Source organism: Neomonachus schauinslandi, chromosome 7, assembly GCF_002201575.2.
Source record: "Neomonachus schauinslandi chromosome 7, ASM220157v2, whole genome shotgun sequence".
NCBI lineage: Eukaryota > Metazoa > Chordata > Mammalia > Carnivora > Phocidae > Neomonachus > Neomonachus schauinslandi.
In genome coordinates, this window is record NC_058409.1 from 118,993,116 (window position 1) to 119,020,617 (window position 27,502).

The following is a 27,502-nucleotide window of genomic DNA, read 5'->3' on the forward strand; positions in this document are numbered from 1 at the left end:
TGCACTAGTAACCAGCCACACAACTGCCTCACCCGAGTGGGCTTCCTCAGTGCCCAGCTGTCCCCTCGGAATCGCAAGGAGAGCGGTACCCCTCCCCAGGAGTAACGATTAGGGGAGATCACTGCTGGCAGAAACTCCGCCACAGAGGAGAGTGGCAGCCGAGGGGCTGCCCTCTTCGGCGCGCAGGTGGGCGGGCGCCCCAGGCCGAAACGAAGCAGCGCGAGGAAGGGGGGGTACCGGTGGCTCTCCCAGCGACCCCTGCCCGCCCCGCCAGGGGGAGCGTCTGCGCCACGGCCGGCGGCGGGGACCCGGCGGGCGGCGCTGGGCGGTGGCTCGGCGGCGCGGCTGCCCTCCCGCGTCCCCACCCCCCTCCCTGCCCGCCCCCGGCGCGGCCCTGCCCGCCCCCTCCGCCCCCTCCCGCGGCGCCATGCGCAGACTCAGTTCCTGGAGAAAGATGGCGACGGCCGAGAAGCAGAAACACGACGGGCGGGTGAAGATCGGCCACTACATCCTGGGGGACACGCTGGGGGTCGGCACCTTCGGCAAAGTCAAGGGTGAGGACCGCTGGGGGCAAGGTTCGGCCCCAGCCCGCGATCCGGGCGACTTCCGCCTTTCGCACCTCTTCATCCTCCCCTGCCCCGGCGTTCCTTCTCTCCCAGGCTCGGCAGCCCCCGTCCTGGCTCCAGCGGGAGCGGAGTCAGAGGCCACCGCGGGACTGCGGCGCGACCCTCCCCGGCCGGGTGGGGGTGGGGACCGGTCGCCATGGCGACGGCGCCGCGGCCCGAGGGGCTTGCCAGTGCGAGGGGCGGGGATGCGGCGGTGCAAACTTCCCCAGGTGGGGCAGGCTAGGGTCGCGCAGCTGCTCTCAGCGCTAGGTGGGGGCGCCGGGGTCTCGGCCCGGAGCCTTGAGGAGAGGGCCTCTTGTTCGCTGGGGCTGTGCTCGCTCGTCTCAGGGCCAGCCCATCGCTTCCCTGGCAGTCCTCAGGATTGTCCGTATTTCCGTCCTCTTTAGGAGGTTCTCGACTTACCTGCCCGGGCTGGTTCTCAGGTGTGAAATGTGTCTCCCCGCCCCCCGCCACCACCTTCCCCAAAAAGTAAGCTTACTTTGGGGGTAGCTTAGAATTTTAAAAAAAGGGCCATCTCGTTGGGAAGGATGACTAAATTTTTTTCGGAGCAGTTAATGAATGTAAACTGGTCCGTATTTGCGATGCATGGTTTATGTTCTGAATGCAGACTCTGTGCCTTTAGTGTTTCTGAATTATCAGTTTTGCAGACTCTGTGTGCCAAACCTGGTAGGTAGTGCAGATGTTGCCTCCAGATAGTATTTATTAGCTCATTAATGTAGTTCGTTTCCATTTATTTTCTCAGGATATTTATGTTTTAATAATTTAGTGCACATCATTTGAACTTTTTTTCTTTAAGTAAAGTGTGGAATCTCTTACCCTTGTGTTTCAGCACAGTATTCTGGAAATAACAAACTTGATCACCAGTCCACCAATTCTGGCACAAAAAGTTTAATTGAAAACTTTGTGAGGCGTAAATATTTTTTTTCTTTAAAATATTTGACTTTGTTATTAGGGATGTAGAGGAGGGAAGCATGGGACTGATAAATATAATTCATGCATTGGCTTTGGATATATAATAACCAATGACTTGCATATACTAAGCTCTTGGTAAATATTTGACTTGAAAGAAAAAAGTTGTGAAAGTGTACAGTGAATTAACTAACTGAGCCTTGCTTTACCGGAGCTAAATAAACATTTTCTGATTTTATCTAGGGATGGAAGAGGAGAACCCTTCCTTCTCTTGCTCTTTCTGAGTCATAGAACTGGAAAATTGCTGTATAGCCCACAGGGAAGCAACTGCCTAAGCCTTCTTATGAAAATCAGCAAGGCCAACAATGTAAGAAAGTAAGAAGCAAATGCCAGAATAGGGTAATAAGAGCCATCAGGGTGGGTCTGTATTAGGTCAGTAAGATGTCTCTGTGCCCTTAAAATTATTTATCTTTGGCTGTGTTGTCTCTTTACTTGTTAGCAATTACAAACTGCTTTACAAATATTTGTAAGAAATGCTCAGTAGTGCCCCCAAATAGTGATGACAGTCTTGATACCCTCACTCCTCCCAGGGTTCTGCTTGGATTAGGATGCTCATCATTCTATTAAAGACCTGTGCAAAGTCAGGTCTCATTTTCTTATTTGCTAGGTAGCTTTTGGCATGGCAGATAGGAAAGCAAGAGAAATTTTTCATTTTCTGGATTTGATCTGTGTTGTGGCTGTGACATGAATCCTTCCAGTGAGTGCTGTTCCTTAACCTTCGTTCTTCCATATGTGCCTCTCTTGAAGTATTATACTATCAAAGTCAACCTCTCCAAAGTATAGAAAAGCCAATATTCATCAAAGAATCACAGGTTTCATAGATAGGGTTAAATTTATTCATAAATACATTAGTTGATATTGGTCAAAATCCTCAACCAGTGCATTTTTAAGTTGTTAAACAGTTGGGATGCTTTCTGCTCCAAGTGCAGTAATAGAAAATCCAACTCAACCTAGCCAAGAACATCTCTTTCTGTGGTTCTTTCTCCAAAGCATGGAAGCTTCAGCATACCTCTCATGAGTGTCACTGGCTCATCCTGTCCCTGGGGCCAGGGATGCCATGTGCTAATTGGGTTAGGCTTGTGTTCCTAAGTAGGTACTAGCAAAGGAGATTCCATTACCCTTGGTGGAATATGGCCCACTGTTGAATGTGTGTGTGGTGGGGGCATCTTTTTCTGAAGAATTTAGTATGGAGAGACAGGATAAATATCTATACAGAATGGGTATTAATTGTTAGGAGAAAGGCGGACATAGCTGCTCAGTGAGCAGGCAAAAACAACTATTACAGTGGTGATGTTGGTAACTTAGCCTTAATTTGACAAGAATTCTTATCAATGATATGATTAATCATATATTTCAATGGAGATAATTTGGAGTAGATAGAGCTTTTAAAATTAGTTACACATTGGTAAATTTAACATAGAAAAGGAATCTAATAGAAGATATGATATTGATATGCAGAAAAATTCCCAATATGATTTTACATGCTTAGAAGAAATTTAATTTTGGGGGGGTGAAGGCGATTAAAAATTCGCAGTGATTATTTTGTTTCCTACTACAGGCTAAAAAAGTCACTTGGTAACCTAATGATACTATTGTGAGGAGAAAGTTTAAACAGACTACTAGGGTTGGTTTGGGATTATGCTTGAATTATCTTTTATTATTCCCAAGTTATCTTTTTTTTCCCCCCTGGTTATCAAGGTGTTAGCCTCTCCTCCCTTGCAGGGTCCACGTGCCTTTCCCCAGGTACAGCAATTATAAAAGCATGGATGAAAAGAGAGTCATGTTTCTATTGCAGTAAATTAAAATGGTAGTTTTTATTAAGTTTTCCAAGAGAAGAGAAGACGGTTTTTTTAGTGGTGTAGGTGGTCTTCAGCAAATAAGTTGTTTATACATGCAACCTATTTATTAAGTTGGTAAGTATTTTTCTACATAAAACTGCAATTTCAGGTAAATAGGTGACTATTCTCTTTGTCTTTTTATTTAAAAATTTCTTTAAGGAGGGGGTTCCTGGCTGGCTCAGTCAGTAGAGCATGCAACTCTTGATCTTGGGTTATGAGTTCAAGCCCCCACATTGGGTGTAGAGCTTACTTAGGAAAAAAAATCTATATGTTATATAAATATGTATATATCAGCATGGGTAGGTCTCAAGTTTATAAGGTTAGGCCACAAAAACCAAAGAAGTAGAACATGTACTGTCATGTTATTTATATAAATTTTTAAATCATACAAAAACACCCAAGCATTGCTAGTGAGAGTAAATTGTTGCCACCTCTATAGAGTGTGACAATGTTTATTAAAGTTAACCCAGCAATTCAACCTCTAGGAATTTATCTTATAGATATACTTGTGTGTGTATGAAATAATGAGTTATTCATTGCCATATTATTTATAAATACAAAAGGTTGGAAATAACCTTTGTAGTAGGACAGTAGTTAAATTATGGCTATCCATACAATGATATACCTTGCAAACATAAAGAAAAAAACAAGAGACTATATATAATTTAAGAAGCAATTTCCAAGGTGTATTTTTAAGAGGAAGAATAAGGGGGTAGTAGAACAAATGTGTATAGTATACCTACCATTTGTGTGTAAAAAATAGGGGCAAATAAGGTATTTAAGTGTAACTACTTGCATATATATATGGAGCGTCCCTTTAAAGATAAACATGAAACAGTTACATTAGTTGTTCAGAGTGGGGGAACTAGGTAGCAGGGGGACATTTCACTGTATATCTTTTTGTGTTGTTTAATTGTGCAGTGCAGGTATTATGTATTCAAAAGAATATAAAACTAAATTTGTAGAAATAAATGTAGGGAAAACATTGTTACAGTATTGTTTATGGATTCATACTCTAGGGGAAGATAAAGGAGAAAGGGATCTGGGAGGAGGCATACAGAGCTTCACTTGCATCTGTGATGTTTTATTGCTTAAGCTGGTGGTGGGTGGAACATGGGTATTTGGTTTGCCTTTTGGGATGCCTGAAATGTTACATTAAGAAAACCTGCCTTTCTCAGATTTCCACTATAGCTTTTAAAGCTCATCCTTCTCCAGGTTTAAGGTATTTCCCTTATACTTCTAGAAGTGGGATTTTTTTTTTTTAAGATTTATTTATTTGAGAGAGAGAGAGAGAGAAAATGCACAAGTGGGGGGGAGGGGCAAAGGGAGAGGCAAAGAGAATCCTAAGCAGGCTGCACGGCTAAGCATGGAGCCCAACTGCAGCTCAGTTTACAATCCCAAGATCATGACCTGAGCCAAAATCAAGAGTCCTGTGCTTAACAGACTGAGCCCCCCAGGCACCCCGGAGTGAGATTTTTTTTTACTCTTTTAATTTTATTTATTTATCTTAAAGATTTTATTTATTTATTTGACAGAGAGAGACACAGTGAGAGAGGGAACACAAGCAGGGGGAGTGGGAGAGGGAGAAGCAGGCTTCCCGCAGAGCAGGGAGCCTGACGCGGGGCTCTATCCCAGGACCGTGACCTGAGCCGAAGGTAGATGCTTAACGACTGAGCCACCCAGGCGCCCCTACTCTTTTAATTTTAGAGCGGGAATGAAATAGGCGATCAGAGTATCTTCAGGAGATAATTCTTTGTGGCACCTCTTTCCTATTTAAAATTTTCTCTTTCACAGTATGATCTTGTTTCACTTCATGATTATATATCTGATTAGAAGAGCATTTGTTACAGTGTTCTACAGGTAGACAAAGTTCCCTTTGGAAAGCAATAACAGGTTGTTAGCTAGTAGTTGACTAATCCAATGTTCTTGTGAGGGAGACATTGTGAATTTCGGTAACCTTTGCTGTGGGTGACCTACAAGTCTTCCGTGGCAGAAATACTTGTCTTCCGTTTTGTTCAGAAACAGTATCATGGGGCGCATGGGTAGCTTAGTCGGTTAAGTGATCGACTCTTGATTTTGGCTCAGGTCATGATCTCAGGGTTGTGAGATGGAGCCGCACATTGGGCTCCGCACTGTGTGTGGAGGCTGGTTAGGACTCACTCTTTCCCTCTCTCTCTGCCCCTCCCCCCACTCACACTTGCTCTCTCTCCAATAAATAAATAAATAAATAAAATCTTTTTAAAAACCCAGTATCTTAGCACTACTGTAAAACGGTGACAGTCTGCAGAGTAAGATTTTGAGCTTTGGAAAGGGGGCTGGTTCTCTTAATGCATATTCCTGACAGGGTCTGCTTGATACTCATTGATTCTATGGAGCAGCAGTTAATTTGGCTGCAACTAAATTTAGTCAATAGAGAATCCTTTGCTTAGTTTTGAGAAAGCAGTTCAGGGTTTGAAGTTTGATATTGTGCCCAGCTCCCCCCCCTCCCCCCCTGCAATTTTCTACTGCATATTGTTGGTGGGGTAGAGTAGATAGGTCATAAGACTTGGAGTCAGAAGGCCTATCCCAACTTGATCACTTAATAACTTTACTTCATCAAGTTACATAATCTCTTAGAGCCTCATAATTACCTATATCATAGGTTTGTTGTGAGGCTCAAATGTGATAATGTGTTTTTTCCAAGCTATAAAACACTGTTTTCTTTTTTTAAAATATTTTATTTATTTATTTGACACAGAGAGAGAGAGAGACACAGCAAGAGAGGGAACACAAACGGGGAGTGGGAGAGGGAGAAGCAGGCTTCCCGCGGAGCAGGGAGCCTGATGTGGGGCTCGATCCCAGGACCCTTGGATCATGACCTGAGCCGAAGGCAGACGCTTGACGACTGAGCCACCCAGATGCCCCTAAAACACTATTTTCAAAAGTATTATGTTCCTGAAATTCGGATATTGAAGTGTGTTGGTAATTGGGTTCAAGGCAAAATAACTGTTCCTATAATTAAGGAAAAGAACAGATTGTCATATGATAGCTTTAAATTACCAAGATTTTGCTGGGAAGAAAGAGGGAGAAAGATGATACTCAGAAGGGCTATTGCCTGCTCTGAAGGAGAAAATATTTGAGCCATCAGTGTTGGGACATTACTTGAAAACTTTGGAGGGAAAAGTCTGTATCCAAGTAAGACAGGTTAAAAATGTTTAATAGGTTTCTTTACCAGGCAATCCAGAGCCATTATTGTGTTAATATGCATAGCGGGTTTTCAAAAGGGAGAGCATACATCCTTTCCTAGACTTCCTTGCTTACAAAGTCTTTTTCTGTCTGTGTAGAGGCTTCAGTCCTAGTATTTCGTAGATCGTAATTCTTAAAATTCATTGTGATAATTTTAGTTTTATGATTTTTCTAGCCCACAGAAAATTTGAATTCCCAAATTAGAACATTGGAGAGGGGGCTGTAAAAGTTGACTCCTAATAGGCTGTGAGGGTGAGACAACTTCAAAAAGCAGAAAACTGGGGCACCTGGGTGGCTCAGTCGTTAAGTGTCTGCCTTTGGCTCAGGTCATGATCTCAGGGTGCTGGGATCGAGCCCCACATCGGGCTCCCTGCTTGGCGGGAAGCCTGCTTCTTCCTCTCCCACTCCCCCTGCTTGTCTTCCCTCTTGCTGTATCTCTCTCTGTCAAATAAATAAAATCTTAAAAAAAAAAAAAAAAAACCCACCAAAAAGCAGAAAACTACGGAGCTGGAACATAATACCTAGGAGCAAGAAGTCCTACCCAGCTAACTCCCACAGATGTCACTGTGGAGGGCACAGGGGAGTAACTGATACTCATATAGGTGGACATTTGCTTGGTTCTCAGTCATTACGTACAGCGTGTTCCATTTAAGAATTCTTGGGGCATTTGTAGTGCAAATTAGAAAACTGGTTTTCAAAAAAGATTACTTTTGTTAATTTTAATGGTGAATATCATATTTTAGAAAAAAACTGTTTTCTAGGGCTGCAATCACAAAGTACGACAAACTGGGTGGCTTCAAACAACAGAAATTTATTCTCTCCCAAGTTCTGGAGGCCAAAAAATCCCAAATCAAGGGATTTGTAGGGTTACACTCCCTCTGAAGGTTCGTGGTGAGAGTCTGTTCCTTTCCTCTCCAGCTTTTGGTGGCTCCTGGTGTTCCTTTGCTTGTGGTAGCAAAACTCCAGTCTCTGCCTATGTCTTCCCATGGCTTCCTGTGGGTGTGTCTGTGCTCTCTCCTCTTCTTATAAAGGATACCATTCATTAGATCTAGAGCCCACTCTAAATCTAGGATGATTACATGAACTTCAGATCCTTAACTGATTACATATGCAAATACCCTGTTTCCACATAAGAGCACATTCTAGGTTCTGGTGGACATGAATTTGGGGTGCAGGGGCACTATTCAATCCATTACACTTGTCATTTTATATGCTTTTGGTTTTATGTTCTTGTTTTCTCCCTTATAACGCTTTAATTTTTGAGAAACTTCTATTTATTTTTTTAAAGATTTTATTTATTTATTAGAGAGAGAGAGAGAGTGAGAAACAGCATGAGAGGGGGGAGGGTCAGAGGGAGAAGCAGGCTCCCTGCTGAGCCGGGAGCCCGATGTGGGTGGGACTTGATCCCAGGACTCCGGGATCATGACCTGAGCCAAAGGCAGTCGCTTAACCAACTGAGCCACCCAGGTGCCCCTAATTTTTGAGAAACTTTTAAATTGATCTGGTAGAATGAATAAAATGTGTTCTTGGTATCTTGTTTTAAAACATTGAAATTGGGGCGCCTGGGTGGCTCAGTTGGTTAAGCGACTGCCTTCAGCTCAGGTCATGATCCTGGAGTCCCGGGATCGAGTCCCGCGTTGGGCTCCCTGCTCGGCAGGGAGTCTGCTTCTCCCTCTGACCCTCCCGACTCTCCCCCCTCTCATGCTCTCTCTCTCTCAAATAAATAAATAAAATCTTTAGAAAAAAAAAAAAAACATTGAAATTGATATGAGGCAGGTTTTTAGTAGACTGAATTAATTTTCTCATATAGGATAAAGATCATAGTAGCAGTGCCAGGCATATAGTAGGTGCAGTACTCAACTATTTCTTAAATGAATGAATGAATTTTTAGAATAATTTTTACTGGTATGGGGCAATTCAGTCTATTATTCTTTTCAAAACTATATAGGGGTACCTAGGTGGCTCAGTCGGTTAAGTGTCCGACTCTTGATTTTGGCTCAAGTCATGATCTCAGGGATCTCTTTCCTGTTCCTCAGTTACCTGTAAAGTGTTACTAATAATGTCAGTCTTCTGGGGTTGGTTAGAGTTAGAGCATCAGTAGGTTTGGGCATAAAGTGGGTATGTCATGAATATTAACTACACAGTTGTGTATCTTAATTATGTTACGTGTTATAAATCAAGTAGATTTATATTTTTAAATAACCTGATTTAAACTCAAGTCTGATTAGCCTGTGTTTTAGCTCTGTGCTCTTGTATGACTAAGTGTTCCTGTAGTTTTTAGATAGTAGGTGAAATCACTGTCAAGGATTTGGTGCTAAGTGTGTATGTTTAGCAATAATATGTTGAAAATTAACCAAAGTCAGGGAAGGGTTGAACTTTGGAAGCTAGAAATCTCAGGATTGGTGGTGCTGGAAGGGGGGAGGATGGGGCAGGTTGTGGAATTGAAGCTTATGGGGATGGGAGCTAGATGCATAGAAATTATAGCTATTATTTAGCACTTATTAGGGCTTAAAGGAATGCTACTGAATCTAAGTGGATAAGGAGGACAAATCAAAGAGCTGAGATACTTGGCCATATGTGGATTAAAGCAGAAAATTTAGGGCTGATTAAATAGTGATGGGGGCAGATTTGGGAGCAGTGAAAAATAAATAGCTCTAAATAGTGATAGCCACCATTTATTTATCAAGCATTTACTATGCCATGAAAAGTGCTTTACAAACCCTACTTCATGCATTCCTTACAGTCACTCTTATATGGAGTATGTGGTATTCTTATTTTTATAGACAAATAAATAGAAGGTTGAAGTAATTTAACTTGCCCAGGTCAAACATTAAGTAAACAACCTTCATACTGGAAAGAACCCAGGTCTGTGTTTTGTACACAGATTGCCTTCTCATGTAGAAGGAGAATGGGGCGTTCAGCCCTATTTCTAAAAAAGGTGAATCTAACACCCATCATTGTTTTTTTTTTTTTCTTCCCTTTCAGATATTTTAATTGTAAAGAATATAAAACAGTAAGTAAAATTTGAAAAAAATCACTGTAGGATAACTATTTTCATTTTAGCACATTATCATTGTCATATAAATATTTTTGATATAGCTAGAAAGTGTAGAATGCATATATAATTTTTGTGTGCTCTTTTCATATTTATAAGAACATTTTCTATAGTCTTATGAGAAAGTCTGTTATGTTGGAATAGCAAGGTATTAAACTGTTCTCTGAAATTGGTCATTTAGGTTATTTGCCGTCTTTGTTCTTAAATAAGACACTATAATAAAAACAATTATGCACATTTAAAAAAAAGATTTATTTAGGGCACCTGGGTGGCTCAGTTGGTTGGGTGACTGCCTTTGGTTCAGGTCATGATCCTGGGACGCATCGGGCTCCCTGCTCAGCGGGGAGTCTGCTTCTCCCTCCGACCCTCCCCCCTCTCATGTGCTCTCTCTCTCTCTCATTCTCTCTCTCTCAAATAAATAAAAAAAAAGATTTATTTGAGAGAGAGAGAAAGAATGAGTGGGGGGAGGGGCAGAGGAGAGATTTTCAAGCAGACTCCCGTGTGGAACCCAACCTGGGGCTCGATCTCAGGACCCATGAGATCATGACCTGAGCCAAACCAAGAGTGGGATGCTTAACTTATTGAGCCACCCAGGTGCGCAATAATTATGCACATTTTTAAATCTACTTAATTCTAAGTTAAATTCTGAGTAAGGGAACTACAGATTTTTAAAAAAATATATTGCTCTTAATGCTATTCTAAGATACCAGTTCCCTTTTATTTCCCTAAAATGTTCTATTGGTATACCAGCCATGAAAAAGGAGTTAGTGCACTAATTTTCCCTTAAAAAAACAAATTGATCATGTACCCTGCTTATTTATTTACTTAATAGTAGTGTGTGTCTGTGTTTGTGTGTGTGTGTGTGTGAGAGAGAGAGAGAGAGAGGATTTGATTTCGTTACAGTGGCTGTCATGACACCTTCCCCTCCCTTGCTACTGTTCAATTTTTGTTTGAATACTATTTATACAGTCATACTTCTGTGATTTGTATTGCTTCAAAAATGAAGATATGCCTCTGTTTCTTCTAATTAATTTATAATTTGATGAAATGGTCATGTATTAGAAAAAAGTGTTCAGTTGTACCTTGATTGTTTGGTTATTGATTTCATTCTATTCATTTAGCTTTCTCTTGGAGGGGGCTTCTATTATTCACAGGTGGAATTATACTCTACTCTCTCTTGTGCATGAGTTGAATTTTACTTGATTCCCTGTTCTTTATCTATCACCATCCCTTGGCGCAAGCCAAGCTACTCATGCTGTTTGACAAAGTCCAAGTATAGGGGACGATCCTGAAAACAGAAGACTCCACAGCTGGCTCCTGCTATTCTCTTTCATTTTGTTTATGGCAATCTTTATAATTGTGGGAATATTTCTGGGGTTTCATGATAAAGTGACTACTCAGTTACGCCTATCTAAGCAATCATAATGAAACTAATTCCACGAAGAATTAGTTTCTATAGAACAAAATAACAAGACGGTCACACTCTGCCTAGCACCTTTCTCTTTGAGTACTGTTTTTTAGTTTTAGCGAAAGCCAATAAGCAGAAATCAATAAAGGTCATGTTAATCATTACAAAGGAAAAATGAAAGAAGGCTATGGCTGTAATCCAGAAAATGATCTAAGATTTGGAAAAACAGAAATAGCCTAACATACAAATAAAGTTCCTCCGATGTTGTCAGGAGGAGATGCTTGCAACCTGACCCTGTGTCTGTGTCTCCTCATTCGCCAACGCCATCCTTTCCTACGAGAGACCCACCCCGGCTGGAGCTGGACTCCAGCAATCCCTCTTTTTCTTGTTAATTTCTTCCTCATTTTTGGTATGTGTTCCATAAAATTTTCGGTCACATTTCTGCAACGTACTGCTTTCTAAATGATTTTAATTGTTCTGTTGTAAAATTCATCCTGCTCTGCTCTTATTTTGTAACTTCTGTATTTCTTTTTTTAATTTAAAAGATTTTATTTTTAAGTAATCTCTGCCCCCAGTGTGGGGCTCAAACTTACAACCCTGAGATCAAGAGTCCCATGCTCTACTGATGGAGCCAGCCGATGCTCCATAACATCTGTATTTCTTACCACCTTGTGATAGTTAATTTTTTATACAACATTCATGTAGTTCTTGGATGAGCATTATTAATGTCTGTTCTTTTTGCTTTAGTCTTTTGCACTTTAAAACTTTTTGGTTTTTCTTACTTTACAGTTATTTTGGTCATCTTCAGAGGCCAGGAAGGTCCCAAGGACCAGGTTGCTTTTGGTTACTGCTGTTTTCTGTGGCAGTGTTACTGGCATATAGTAGATGCCCAGTACATGAATGCATTTGAGAGAATGCTTTGAATCTCCTATTTCAGTTCCTTATTTAATGATAGAATATACATCTGGAGTTTCAGTAAGACCCAGTTGTTACCTAAAGTTAATTGGGGTTGAAATTCGGCTGAGCAGGGTGGGATATGAGGGAACTGTGGTTGATTTGTGATGAATTGGAGTTCAGTCCCCAATGGATTCTGCTTTCATATTCTTTCCAAATCTTTCCAAAGTCTGCCAGTAGTATCCAGTATTGTGGCTGTCCTAGTCTTGTTTCAGCTATGCAATTAATGAGAGGGTTTCTACTAAGCCATTGCTTGGAGATTTTGGGGGTAGTTGGGACAGATGAGATTACTACTTGTTCAGGTATCAATACACTAGGTCTAAGAAAGAAGATGCTTCCTGAATTGGGGTTTAACAGTCAAGTTGACTGCTCTTAATCGCATCTGATTGATATAGGAGATTGGAGAAAGCCTTATCAGAAATTAGAATGTGCTTCTAATTTCCACAGTCCATTTCAGCTACGATTATAGCTTTTTCTGGATCCCCCAATGTAAAATATCAATGTATATTTTAATGAGTTTTTGATGGAAGTATGTCCAGTGCATTCTTACTCTGCTATCTTTCAGGAAACTTCTGTAATTTCTTAGCCATGGATGGTTTTGAGATTAGTTGAGCTATACAAATGGTGGTTATAAGAAAATTTAGAGATTCCATTTACATTGTAGTAGTTTAAAAACTTTTGATTCTGTGACAGTGCTTTGGGTTAGGGTAGACTATGGTGCAGTTACACATTTGCTCACTTGCTGGAAAGATTTGTATTATAGAGGGATTGTGCAGGTTAAAGAATCTGGACAAAATGGAAGGTGAACTTCGGTGGTAAATTGTATTTTTGAAAAGGATTGAGACATACTCTGACTTAAATACTTTTCTTGGAGTCTTACTTAACAAAGACTTTTTTCTCCAAATGTGGAATATCTATATAACCTAACCTTGGATTTAATATTATTAATTAAAACATTTAAGGAAAGTAGCAAATGCTTAAAAAAATTCAAAATAATGAGGAATTACCCCATCTCCTGCCCCTCTCAAATGCTGGGGTTATGGTGGGGTAGAAGAGCCCATCACTCATTATCTTGGTTAGCTGGTAGGGGGAAAATGTTGAATTGTTGAAAACCATTGGACCTGATGATCTGTAGAGTTCTCTTTAGTTTCTAAAATTCTATGCTTTTTATTGTTATATCATCAAGAGCAAATATTAAGTGAGGAGCAAGCAATGAGTGTTTTGTCTTTTAGAAAGATAGTTTAATTATCTTGTTGCTCCCTTGCTTTAAAAACCTGCAGTGGTTCATAATCCTTGAGGGTTTTTAAAGGGTGGGCAGGCTCAACTCCATCCCAAATCCCAGATCAAGCGGGAAGGCTTGATTGGAATAATGAGGAAAAATTCTTTGTTTAAAATAATGTTTTAAACATAAGAAGTTTAAAATATCAATGTTGAGTTTTCAACTTGGAAATAGTAAGAAGTATTGTGTTAATCTGCTAAGGGTTTCCATAACAAAATACCACAGACTGAATGGCTTTAACAACATATTTTCTCACAGTCTGGAGGCTTAAAGTTTGAGATTGAGGTTTCAGTAGGGTTGGTGCCTTATGAGTCCTAAGGAGAGGACTCCTTAGCTTGCAGATGGCTGCCTCCTCCCTGTGTCCTCACACGGTTTCCTGCGTGTACCCTGTTGTCTCTCTGTGTGTCCAGATTTCCTCTTAGAAGGATATCATGAGTCAGGGTGGATTAGGACCTACCAAAACTGTCTCATTTTAACAGTCATTTCTTTAAAGGCCCTATCTCTAAATACTGTCATATTCTGAGACCAGGGTTAGGGTTTCAACATAAGAATTTTGGGGGAGACACAATTTAGTACATAACAAACATTAATAACTAAGAAGGGATTTCTTACTTATCATTATCTTTGCTTTTCAGCTGGTAATTATCAAGATTGCCAGGGAGAGCTCTCAGCTATTAGTCTTACAAACTATGTTCTAAGTTAGAAGAGAACATTTTCTTCCTAAAAAGCTAAACCCCTAAGTCACTTATTAAAACAAAACTTGATACATATATATTTCAAAAAGTCAAATAGTGTTAAGAGGTATGGTATATTTATAAAACAGAATTCCTTACCCTCACTCTCAACTCTTTTCTTCTAGTATTTATTTCTAGTTGTTTTTTTTTTAACCTCTATATTTCTAATTGATCTATGCATGCATACAAGCTATTTCTTAATTCTTGTTGATGGATTTTTGTTGTTGTTGTTGACTTTCTATTATGGTACATAAGGATTTCAGTTCTCTTACACCTTTTCCTCTACACCCTCATTCTTCTAATATAATTATATCATACTTAAAAAATCCATATTTAGCATTTCATAATTGTGACTGTGTAAAAACTATTTGCCAAGCCAATACTGTGACTGTTTTCTTTCTTTATAATTTTTCCTGGAGTTATTAAATTACCTTGTTTTTTTCCATTTGCTTAGTTTTCTTTGAACCTGAGGCTATATTTCTTGTATCTTCAAATGCCTTTGTCAAAATCTCTCTCAATACAATATTCTGTACTTTGAAACCTGTAGGATAATTTATCAGTCTCCCCTTCCTGCAGCCATCTTGGATCCTCTATCACAGTTCTGTCTGGATTTGTTGCCTCTAGGCCATCTACACATCTGTTACCTAGGACTTTGCCTCATTACCATATTGGGGATTATCTTAGTTTTTCTCCTGTACTGGATCCCTTCTTTACTGGATATTATCTTCCTTGGTTTATTTTCCTGATTTTGATAGGATATATATTCTACAGTAGGTTCTAGAGGAAGGGTAAATAAAAGCTAAGTTTTGGAGACTAAATTCTTCTATCACCATTGATTATCTGGGCATAGCATTCAAAATTGAAAGAAAATCACTTAATTTTTTTAATTCTTAAAAATAGAAACTGCATGTTCATGAACTGAAATTTGGAAGGTTCAAAGGGTTATGGGTAGGGGAAATGTGTCTGTAGCAGGAGGGAGTTTTTTTGGGATGACGAAACTGTTATGTATTTGATTCTAATGGTGGCTTTACCAGTTTCTATATGTTAAAATCCATAGAACTGTTCACCAAAAGAAAATAGTTATTTTTTTTAAAAGTTCAGTTTGTATGTATGATAGCTTAAGAACTAAAAAATAAGTAAGAATTTAAAAGGGCAAAAAGGTATACAGCAAAAAGGAAGTTTCTTTTCTTTCTCTCTCAGCTTTCCAGTTTTCCTTTCTGGAAGAAACCACTGTTACCAGTTTCCTATGTATTCTACCACTTAATCACTCTTGGACATATAAACAACATTTAGGGGCAAATCAGGCAGAACTGAAAGGAAGTTAAATTTGCTCAGTATTTTCTGAGATTACTACTCTTAGAATAACATCTAAAATGTTATTAATCAAGCCTGGCACTAATTTGTTAAAATTATTTCTCCTACAGTTGGCAAACATGAATTGACTGGGCATAAAGTTGCTGTGAAGATACTCAATCGACAGAAGATTCGAAGCCTTGATGTGGTGGGAAAAATCCGCAGAGAAATTCAGAACCTCAAGCTTTTCAGGCACCCTCATATAATTAAACTGTAAGATCTGATTATATTAAATATAGTCATATCATTTTTTAATCATTTTTGTTAACCTGCTTAATCTGACAAGTGAGAAAGATGACTGACATTTCTTGAATCATCCCTCAAGGTTTTAAAATTTCTGCCTATTCATGTATTCATCTAACCCTGTTCATGGTCACTTAAATCTATGTCCATGTTTTGCCCTTGTGCTTATCAGCTGTTAACTTTCTCGTTCTTGTCCTCTGTACATGCCGTCTGATCGATAACTTTCTGTGCTCCTATTGCTATAGAGCCAACAATGATTTGCTAGTAGAAAATGTTGACCTCCACATTTCACATGATGTCACTTAGCCTCACTAGAGACAAGAGAAAGGCAGTAGAAAGGGTTTCCCCCCCACGCTGCTTATATCTGATAAAACAAATCACAAATGACAGAATTTCAGGAATCCAGTATTCAGAAGGGCAATAGTAGAATTCTGGTGGTTTTACAGTTGCCAATTGTAGGGTCTCCATAGAACTTACTTATTGCTCAGTTTTCTTATGCGGGCTGTCAGTTACAACTGCTAAGGCTTTTATACTGAACTGGCTGGCTCCAGATTTGTTTCACTCTCACCTCTTCTCATTTGCTGAGGTGCCATGGTTTTAAGGTGCATATGGGTGCTGATGACCCCTAAGTACACATCTCCTGCTTTCATACCTCTTCCCTGAATCCCAGTTTCATACACCCACTGCCTACTTTACATCTCCATTTGGATGCCAGAACTGAACTTTCAGTTATCCTCCCCCAGCCTGCTCTTCACACAGTTCTCACCCTCTGAGTTAATATCCAGTTCCTCAGGGCAAAACGTAGGAACCATCCTTAACTTCGTTGTTTCTCTCACTTCCTACCATCCATTCCATCTCTTTCTTCAAAATAGATCTAGGATCTTAGTGTTTCTCAGTTCCTTCATTGCCATCAACCTCGTTTGAGCCACCGTCATCTCTGTCATGGACTCCTGCAGTAGCTTCTTGCTTCTCCCTTTACCATCCGCAGTCAGTTCTTCACATTGCTGCCATAAATTAAAGCCACCCTTTTAATAGATCAGACCACATGACTACTTTGCTTAAAACCTTCAGTAGCTTTGCATCTCCCTTAGAGTAGAAGCCAAAACTTCATCCTGGCTTGTAAGGTTCTCTGTCCTTTAGTCTCCAGTTACCTCTTTTACTCCACATCCTGTTTCTCTCTGCCAACTCACTCTGCTCTGGCCTTCTTACCATTCCTCAAACATGCCAGGCAGGCTTCTACCTCAGGGCCTTTGCACTTGCTGTTCTCTCTGCCTGGTTCACTTTCTTCCTAGATCATGGTATGGTTTGCTCCCTTCTGTCAGGTTCTGCTCAAATGTTACTTTATCAGAGTCCTTCCTTAAACACCCTGTATGAGAGACTCCCCTCAGTTTGCTTTGTTTCTCTTCATAGCATGTTCCACCACCTGAGATATTGCTTGTTTATTTAGTGTCTGTTTCCTGGCTCCTGGAACATGAACTCCATGAAGGCAGAGAATTTGTTTTGTTCCCTGCAGTTTTCCCAGCTAATAGCATAGTGCCTGCTATATTATAGGCGCTTAGTGAATATTTACTGAATGAATGAATATACATGTTTTAATATTGGTAGATAATGTTTTCTCTCACCAGGTACCAGGTCATCAGTACACCATCTGATATTTTCATGGTGATGGAATATGTCTCAGGAGGAGAGCTATTTGATTATATCTGTAAAAATGGAAGGGTAAGCAGTTCTGATTTAATCCTGTATATATTTTGTAACTCCCCTTGTTCCTTACTAGCTTTAAGATGTCAGCGATTTTGTTAAGAGGTCTACTTAATAACCAGTTCCCTTAGTCATGTATTTGTTAAGAATCATAGACTATTTAGAGTTAGAAAAGACCTTAAAGATATTTCCTTAGCCTGCTTATGCAGATGTGGAAGCTGAGACTCACGATTTATATATTTACTCAGGGTCACGTGGTTTATTAATGACAGAATTGGATTGAGACCCCAGAACTCATGATCCTCCAACTCATGCTTTTGGGGTATACAAATACTTGTAACATGTATCTTGAAGTATATATTTAATCCTTACAAAATGTATTAATACTTAAAGATCTAGGCTTGCTAGTCAACCCTAGCCACATTTAAATTGCATTCATTTTTTGGTTTCAGAAATCTGATGTACCTGGAGTAGTAAGAACAGGCTCCATGAAGGAGGTAGGAATTAGACTTAAAGAATTTAGAGTTGGAAGGAACTTTAGAAGGCATTTGGAACAGGTCTTAAGTTACAGACCCAAAAAGTGAACACCGCCCCCCCAACCCATATTTTTTTTCTTAATACCCAGGTTATGTGGTACACTAAAACCTCTTTCTAGAAGACCTGTATCTAGCAATGAGAAGCCGTTTTTTCCCTCCCAATCTAAAGTTCTTTATATCATTCATTCATTTGTTCTATGTAGCGTATCTGTTTACTTTCATCAAAACCAAGCTCATTAAATGACCAAGTTAATTTTGATTTTACCATTTTTTAACATGGTTCTTTTCAATTTTCAGGTATTCTATTTCTCTGTTCACTAACCCTCCCTTCCCCCCCACTATGTTATGCCTGGAATAATGGAAACAGGCAAAAGTTGAATTGGCATCTTGTTCTCTTATCTTTTCCGTTTGTCATTTCTTGGTCATTTTGCTTTGCATTATGGGAATTTTCTTCAATTTTTTACCTGTTGCATATTAACATTTCAGCTGCCATATTTTCTATTTCAAAGATCTTTCTTGTTTTCTGAAATTTTCTTTTTTAAATAGCCAGTTCTGCTCAACAGATACAATAACCATATCTGTCTGAGGATAACAATTAGGTTTTTTTTTTTAAGTTTTTAATTTTAATTCCAGTATAATCAACACAGTGTGTTATATTAGTTTCAGGTGTACAGTCTAGTGACTCAGCAATTCTGTACATTACTCAGTACTCATCATAATAAGTGTACTCTTAATCCCCATCACCATTTCACCCATGGCCCCACTCATCTCCCCTTTGGTAACCATAAGTTTGTTACCTATAATTAAGAGTCAACAATTGTAGTGTTTTTTTGTTTTGTTTTGTTTTTGTTTTTTTAAGTCTTCATCTGTTTCCTGCATTGTTACTCTACCTTCTGTGCTCCATTTTATTGGTCTTGGTCTTTTGTACATGGCCCTTCCTCAGATGTCTGGTGATTCTTGGTTGTCTACTTATATTTATTTGAGTGAGGTACTGAATGCCAGGCTCATGTAGGTGGAACTTATTGATTGGTGGGCCTTCCCATCCTTTGCATAGGTAGGGATCTGTCCATTTTATTAGGATATACCAAATGTCCGTAATTTCAAATATTTTTCCTTAGATCAGAAAGTTGCTCCAGAAGAAACCTTCCAATTTTCTTGAGGGTATTAGCTGTCAGTACTCTGAGAGCTGAAATGGGAAGAGGCCTGCAAGTCTCAGTAGTTAGCATGTTGACTTCCACTTAATCCCCGTGTTTTCCTTCTGGTGCCTCATCTCTGCCTTGGTGTCCTTGAGAACAGAGCTGGTTCAGCCTTCCTAGAGTAAATCATGGGTCTTATTCCTCAGGTGGGGTGAGTTTAAAACTTCTTACTGTAATCGATTGTCCTGTTTTCAGTCCTCCTCTCATTTCTCCCTTCCCAAATTTCCAAGGCTTCTAAAAGCTTTTCCAGGGTTCTGTGTGCAGGCTAGTTTATTACTGGTTTCCACCTCTGTGGGCTTAGGTTTCTACTCTCTCTGTTGGTGAATTCTTTATCACTGTTCATCCATTGTACAGTTTAGTGACTCCTCTTTTTTTTTTTAATTTTTTATTTAAATTCAGTTTAGTTAACATATAGTATATTATGAGTTTCAGGGGTAGAATTTAGTGATTCATTGGTTGCATATAATACCCAGTGCTCATGACTTCAAGTGCCCTCCTTAATGCCCACTGACTCCTCTTGATGACTGTTGTCACTTCTCTTGCTCTTTTGTCTTTATATGCTAATGTCATTTTAGTGATGTTTCAAAGGGTGGAGACAAAAGGTTTGATCTGCCATGTTTAACTGGAAATATGCTTTAACTTTTCTAATATTCTTTTGTAGACTTCCCCTCCATCTTTTGTACTGTATTTGTCAATATAATATAATTTTAATTTTTGTAGCCTGTTTAGTTTACCTATTATATTTTGTTTAATCAGTTTTCGTTCACATTTAGAACACATTCTTTTTTTCACTTAGTATGTTTGATATAAAGTTGTATTAAAAAAGTGAACACTACATTTTTTCTAGAAATAAATGAGACTGCTAACACATTGTTATTTTCTCTAGAGGAAGGGTATCTCATAGCACTTCAGTAGTTTTAATTTTGCTTTCAAAAGAAATTACTAGTTTATCTTTTCTCCTAGATTGTCCATGCCATGTGAAGTGTAGAAGTCTGGTTTTAGAATGCTAATTTGTGGCCTCTGTTAGAGAATTGCATATTAGAGTCCTTTGCCTAGAGAACTAATAGGCTGTTTATTAAGTGTGACTTCTTGGTAGAGGCTCATTCAAGTAATGGTTATTACTTTTGAGAAAAAAAATCATAAGACAAGAGAATATGGATAAATGGAATGAGAAAGTTTTTTTTTTTTTTGAGTGAGATTTCTTAAAGAATTTTTTTTTTTTAAAGATTTTATTTATTTATTTGACAGAGAGAGACACAGCGAGAGAAGGAACACAAGCAGGGGAGTGGGAGAGGGAGAAGCAGGCTTCCTGCAGAGCAGGGAGCCTGATACAGGGCTTGATCCCAGGACCCTGGGATCAGGACCTGAGCCAAAGGCAGTCGCTTAACGACTGAGCCACCCAGGCGCCTCAAGAATATTTTTTAAAATGTTAGTTGCTACATAAGATAACTTTTTTCAGATACATGCTTTTTATATTTTATTAAACAAATGAATAAAGGTTTTTCTTTCGTTAAAACTAGAATGTCTTTATTTTAGGACATATAATTTGATTGCTTGCTAATTCATTAAAAATCTTGAATGTTACTTCCATATATAGTCTAAAATAGTATCATCCACCCCAACATAATTCTCTGTGCCCTTATTCTGCTTTATTTTTCTTCAAAACACTCCTTGATGTTATTTTTTTATATTTATTTTTTATTGTCGATTTTTTTTAAAGATTTTATTTATGTGATAGAGAGAGAGAACACAAGCAAGGGGAACAGTAGAGGGAGAGGGAGAAGCAGGCTTCCTGCCAAGCAGGGAGCCTGATGCAGGGCTCAATCCCAGGACCCTGGGATCATGACCTGAGCTGAAGGCAGACCCTTAACCATCTGAGCCACCTAGGCGTCCCTGTTGTCGATTTTCATCAACTAGATTAGGACCTTTGTTTTATTCATTGCTGTATCTCAAGTGTCTGAAACAGTGCATGGCACATTGAAGATGTTCAATAAATATTTGTTAAAGGAATGAAGGATTAAATGTTTCCAATTTTAGGAGAAAACACGTCTAGTTTCAAGTAGAAATTGAAACTATTTGACATAGCTCATGAAATATAGAGGAAAGCAAGCTATGACAATGTAGTCACAACGGTGATAACAAAGTTGAGTTACTGATTTGGGTTCCAAGATCCTCTTAGCATTTTGTGCTGTATATATCCATCTCCTCCCCATTTAAAAAATGTCTCAGGATGAGGTTCATTTGGAAGATTTCATGCATTTTGACAGTCTTATAGGGTGGAGAATTGCAGGTATAAGAATTTCTTCTGAAAAACACACTTTTAAAATGCCTCTCTACTTTTCTTAGCTGGATGAAAAAGAAAGTCGGCGTCTGTTTCAACAGATCCTTTCTGGTGTGGATTATTGTCACAGGCATATGGTGGTCCATAGAGATTTGAAACCTGAAAATGTCCTGCTTGATGCACACATGAATGCAAAGATAGCTGATTTTGGTAAGGAGATTTTTATAGTTTCGCGTATTCATTATGTTTAACGAACATCAATAGCATTCTTCAGATAACTTTTACTTCTGTGCAATGGATTGAGTACCCCCAAATAGTGTATCCTCACCATTTTGTCTGTGAGCATACAAAAAAGAGAAGAGATAAGGAATTCTCTTCTTAGCTTTATGTCTTTAAAATTGAGTCTTATGACAGTAGGTAAATAAGTTGGTAGCCTTAGAAGCATCATTTGATTTGAGACTATTATTTGTGAAGGAGAAGTTAGCAACCTTATTTCCAGTGTGTTCTTTTGATCAAGTATAGAGCAAGAGGAGAGACTGGAATGGAGTTACTCAAACTCTGAAAGCCAGAAGGTAAATTATATGAACAAAATTATTAAAAAAAAAAAAAAAAGTAAAATATTTTAAATGATAGAAAAGCATAATTTCAGCTTGGAGGAACATTATTTTGATTGTCAAAAGTGAATTTATTTTTTCTTTATTTTCTATGTAAATTGCCACTGACATTATTAAATCTAAGAAAATGAATCTCTGCAACTCTCTTTTGCTTAGCTTCAGTTCAAATCGGAGGAGATTGTTATAACTATTTTCCTCAGTTTGGGATATGTGTATTATAATCTGTAGAGATTCACTGAGCACTGCCAATCAGCTCTGAGCTGGTTTCCTGCTGACAAATTATTTGACTTCCTTACTCCTCAGTTGTCATGATGATGATGATTATTTTTTTTAATGATTTTATTTTTAAATAATCTCTGTACCCAACCTGGGGCTTGAACTCATAATCCTGAGATAAGAGCTGTATGCTGGCAACTGAGCCAGCCAGGCGCTCCTGTAATGATTATTTTTACCTAGTGCGTTTTTGAGGAGGCAGAGGTTTCTTCTTAGAGTAAAACTATGAGGAAACTTTGGTACTCAAAGTTACTGTTTTTTATTTTATTTTATTTTTTTTTAAAGAATCAGAACAGGGGTTAATAGAAACTTTGAATTTTAATTCTTCTACTCATCTGTTGTACATTTTTTCCCTAGTAGTTTCTGTATTAATAAATTTAAATATGCCAAATTTATTCTAGTAAGCGGAATAACCAGTAGCTTAATATATACTCATTAAATTTCAATAATGCACTAACTTTAAATGCTGAAATAGATTACAAGTTTTAGGGCATAATGGCAAAATATTTGCAAACAGTGAAGACAGAATTTGTTGAAGCAAAGGACAAAACGATGATTTATCACTTCAATGCAAACTCAGTTTTACTGTTCAATGGAGTTTTGTTTTTATTTTTGTCCTTGGGAAGTCTTGGATATTGATTTTGTGCATTTTCAGGTCTTTCAAACATGATGTCAGATGGTGAATTTTTAAGAACAAGTTGTGGTTCACCCAACTATGCTGCACCAGAAGTAATTTCAGGAAGGTAGTATTTGACACCCTTTCTTCCACCCCTGTACATTTATATAATTGCCTTTTTCTCTTAGATTTTGTCTGTCTGTAGTGTCATATTAAATTCTAGTGAAAAAAAGACATGTAAGGCTAATTCTTTCCTTATCCAGAAAGTGTTATGTTTTAAGAATAAAACATAAGTAAGAATTAAGGATTCCATTTATAGAAGAGAATATTGGTTTGCAAGTCAATATCATATATAAAGTAGTTAGAATACTCACTTTTTTCCCCCAGTAGAAGAAATTGAAAGTTTAAAACTAGGAAGTTTTTTTTTTTTCTTTAAAGATTTATTTATTTATTTTAGAGAGCATGTGGGTGTGTGCGTGTGAGGTTGGGGAGGGGAGAGGGAGAGAGAGTATACCAAGCAAACTCCCTGCAAAGCATGGAGTCCAGTGGGGGGGGCTCAGTCTCAGGACCCTGAGATCAAGACCTGAGCCAAAATCAAGAGTTTAGAGGCCCAGCCGATTGAGCCACAGGCACCCTAAAACTAGCAAGTTTTAAAGGTCAGGCATTAAAAACTTGAGTATAGAAATACCTACTAGTTGGAAATGGTTTACTTAGATGAAGAGTTAAAAGTGTGTAATGTGTACCTTTAATTTTTTAGATATGTTTATTTATTTTACAGAGAGAGAGCCTGTGAGTTGGGGGTGGGGCAGAAGGAGAGGGAGGAACTCCTCAAGCAGACCCCTTGCTGAACGCAGTGCCTGATCCCAGAACCCTGAGATCATGACCTGAGCTGAAATAAGAGTTGGATGCTGAACTGACTGAGCCACCCAGGCACCCTGATAGAAAGGCATTCTGTAGTAGCTTTATGTTTATGATAAGGTGTCTTGGGGAATTAGACTGAAGTATGATAAAATCTTCAGACTCATTTATTTTGAATTTTTCATTTTTAAATCTTCTAGAGACTACAGTATTAGAAGAATTCGAACCTCTCAATTACCAGCACTGAGAACATGAGGATCTTAGAGTATGGTTTCTATAGCCATTGCTACACACTACACATAAAGTGCAGCTTTCAAATAGCTTAGATGGCAGGAAAATTTAATTTTTTATTTTTTATTTTCTAAAGATTTTATTTATTTATTTGAGACAGAATGAGAGACAGAGAGCATGAGAGGGAGGAGGGTCAGAGGGAGAAGCAGACTCCCCGCCGAGCAGGGAGCCCGATGCGGGACTCGATCCCGGGACTCCAGGATCATGACCCGAGCCGAAGGCAGTCGCTTAACCAACTGAGCCACCCAGGCGCCCCAAATTTAATTTTTTAGAGTTACTGTTCTTCACTCCCCTACTGAAATTGAAAACAGACGGTTAAGTTTGTTTACTAATTTTTGTAATCAACTTTTATTAACTTCACACTAAAACCGTGTTTCTTTGTTTGAATGTTTCACATCCTAATTCAGAATGCAGAAATACTACAATATTTTCTGTTTTCATATATGAGCTTGCTTGCCTAGTGTGCTCAGAGAAATTATATTTGGGTAAAGGCATGGCTGTGAATAAGGCAGAAGTATCTAATTTTAAATTTATCAAGGTTCATCATTATCTTTTTATATCAGCCTAATGTTCAGAAAATGTTTTTAAATTACTTCATTTGTGTCATGTAATTTGTTCTGGAAGAAAACAGTTCAAGACCTGGCGGCTGTGTTAATTAAATAAACAAAAGAAATGTATTGTAAATATGCATATATACATGGGCCATTACTGAAGTCTGCTTTTCCAGTTTGGATAAGGTCTTCCTGTGAGGTCTGGATGAGTGGGAACTTGTACTCAAAGCAGTATTTATGGATCAGTTCAACAATTTATTTGATCAATTTATAAACATCCTTTCCCCAAAACCAGACTTTGACCTAAGAGCCTGTGGTAGTTAAGTCAGTTGGCTACAGTGTATTACAAATACCAGTTTAGAATCTTCTGTGAACCAGTCACCTTGGCTTTTTTTCTTCCATAGCCTCAGGCCCCTTTGGCCTTGGTAGGAGGTCTTGGGTTATTGGGAGACAGTGGGTTTAAAGAACATTCTTAATTGATTTTATAAGGACCACAGTAAGGTAGTAAGAACAGAATTTTAGCTATAGTCTAAACTTAACAAAAATTCTTGACTTGTTTTCAAAGATAATACTGATAGAATTAGTATAGAATCTTTATGTGTAGTGTGTAGCAATGGCTATAGAAACCATACTCTAATAATTCTTTATGAAGTATCCATATTTAAAATTTTTGATTAATTGATTGGCTCTCAAGTTACTATGATTATTTAATCCAATTGATATTTCCTGTTACAGATTGTATGCAGGTCCAGAGGTAGATATATGGAGCAGTGGGGTTATTCTCTATGCTTTATTATGTGGAACCCTTCCATTTGATGATGATCATGTGCCAACTCTTTTTAAGAAGATATGTGATGGGATCTTCTATACCCCTCAGTATTTAAATCCGTCTGTGATTAGCCTTTTGAAACATATGCTACAGGTGGATCCCATGAAGAGGGCCACAATCAAAGATATCAGGTAATTATGCAGCTTGGAGATTATCAGATCTAATAGTTTCAATGATACAAGTTAAGTGAAGGAAAAAGTTGCAGGACAGTATGTACAATGTAATGCCATTTTTATGTTAAAAAATATAGTATATAGGCACATTTATTTTATTTTGGTATTTAAAAATACACACTGAACAGGCTGCCTTAGGGAAAGAAGATTAGTAGTAGGAAGGGCTTTCAAGGCTTTTTACTTATGCATCTTTCTTTTGAAATTTTAACAATGAATATTACATGTTTTTAAATTTGAAAAAATAGCTAATGTGAAATAAAAAGGACCCTGGTGGGATTTTACATTTGTAGTGGTTCTTCAAGATTTTCTGTAGTATGCCTCATATTTGACTTTTATGTATTCTCATTAAGATTAATGCTTTTCAGTAGTAGTAAATTTGTGTCACTATTTGAGTTCTGATCTTTTGAGTTACTCTGTTTTTCCTTTTGTTTATCTCAAGTAATGAAGACATTTTAACTTAACTAATGACATGTGTGGTTTTGGGGTAGTATACACTGAATCACAGGTGAAATTACTGGTTTGTAAGTTTCATATGGAAGGGCATGTTTATACCACCAGTGGAAAAGGACAAATCATTCTCTAAAATTTAAAATATCTAAGTGAAAGATGCTTTTTCTTGTGTTTTATCTACTTTTTGCAATTTAAATGTAATATGTGACAATTGGAATTAGAAAACACCCAAAAAATAGAAAACTAAAATGATCTTTAATTCTGTCACCCAGAAGATAGTCATTGTTCTTTTGGGTGTTTTCCTTTCTTGATGTTTTTAGTTTTAGCTGTTTTTGACATAGTTCAGGTCAAACATATCCTTTTATATATGAAGTTAAGAAACTCTCAGTTCCTTCATTAAAAATGAGGAGATGTTATTATCTTCATAGAATTGTTTTATGAGTTGAGATAATGTATGGTAAGTATTTAGCCTAAAACCTACCACATAGTAAGCATTCAGTGAATGATACTTGTCTGTTTTTGTTGTTACGGTTTTTTTCACCTAAAATTATATCAGAAGAGAATTATAATGAAGCCACGGAATATTGTTCTTTTTCATCTGTGCCAAAACTTTAAATAAAAGTGTAGACATTTCTTTTCCTGTTGGTACAGCACTGCTTTCTCCCTCTTAAAACCAGAAGGTGGTTGGAGCATTTCCTCCAGTATACACAATGAAATGTGAGCCAGAAGAGGAAAATCTCAGTTTGAAAAAATGAAAATACAATATGAATATAAATATAAATGAATTCATATCCTAAATTCCCCAAACTGTTACTTGCAGTCTCATCTTTACTCAAAATCCTCCTCCTGACCCTGCCATTTTCTCTCAGGGAACATGAATGGTTTAAACAAGACCTTCCAAAATATCTTTTTCCTGAGGATCCATCATATAGTTCAACCATGATCGATGATGAAGCCTTAAAAGAAGTATGTGAAAAATTTGAGTGCTCAGAAGAGGAGGTTCTCAGCTGCCTTTATAACAGAAATCACCAGGACCCTTTGGCAGTTGCCTACCACCTCATAATAGATAACAGGAGAATAATGAATGAGGCCAAAGATTTTTACTTGGCGACAAGCCCACCTGATTCTTTTCTCGATGATCACCATTTGACTCGGCCCCATCCTGAAAGAGTACCATTCTTGGTTGCTGAAACACCAAGGGCACGCCACACCCTCGATGAATTAAATCCACAGAAATCCAAACACCAAGGTGTAAGGAAAGCAAAATGGCATTTGGGAATTAGAAGTCAAAGTCGACCGAATGATATCATGGCAGAAGTTTGTAGAGCAATTAAACAGCTGGATTATGAATGGAAGGTAAGAAAGAAAGGGCATTCTGATTTTAAGCACATTTGGCAAACCTGTAGTCTATAAAATTTTTTCTGGAAGAATTGCTTTTGATTTTGTTTT

At 38.3% G+C, this 27,502-nt stretch overlaps 1 protein-coding gene across 2 annotated transcripts in view; it reads left to right on the forward strand.

Moving 5' to 3' along the window:
* The first annotated feature begins 427 nt into the window (after positions 1-427).
* PRKAA1 (protein kinase AMP-activated catalytic subunit alpha 1) overlaps positions 428-27,502 on the forward strand; it is a 33,340-nt gene continuing 6,265 nt past the window's right edge. The window contains exons 1-8 of one of the 2 annotated variants that reach the window (XM_021696463.2): positions 428-554; positions 15,513-15,654; positions 17,310-17,403; positions 17,838-17,882; positions 21,464-21,608; positions 22,941-23,028; positions 25,337-25,561; positions 26,923-27,409. In XM_021696463.2, the coding sequence (XP_021552138.1) occupies positions 428-554; positions 15,513-15,654; positions 17,310-17,403; positions 17,838-17,882; positions 21,464-21,608; positions 22,941-23,028; positions 25,337-25,561; positions 26,923-27,409 (1,353 nt within the window). The remainder of the gene's footprint in view (positions 555-15,512; positions 15,655-17,309; positions 17,404-17,837; positions 17,883-21,463; positions 21,609-22,940; positions 23,029-25,336; positions 25,562-26,922; positions 27,410-27,502) is intronic. The other variant, XM_021696470.2, reaches the window with a different exon arrangement.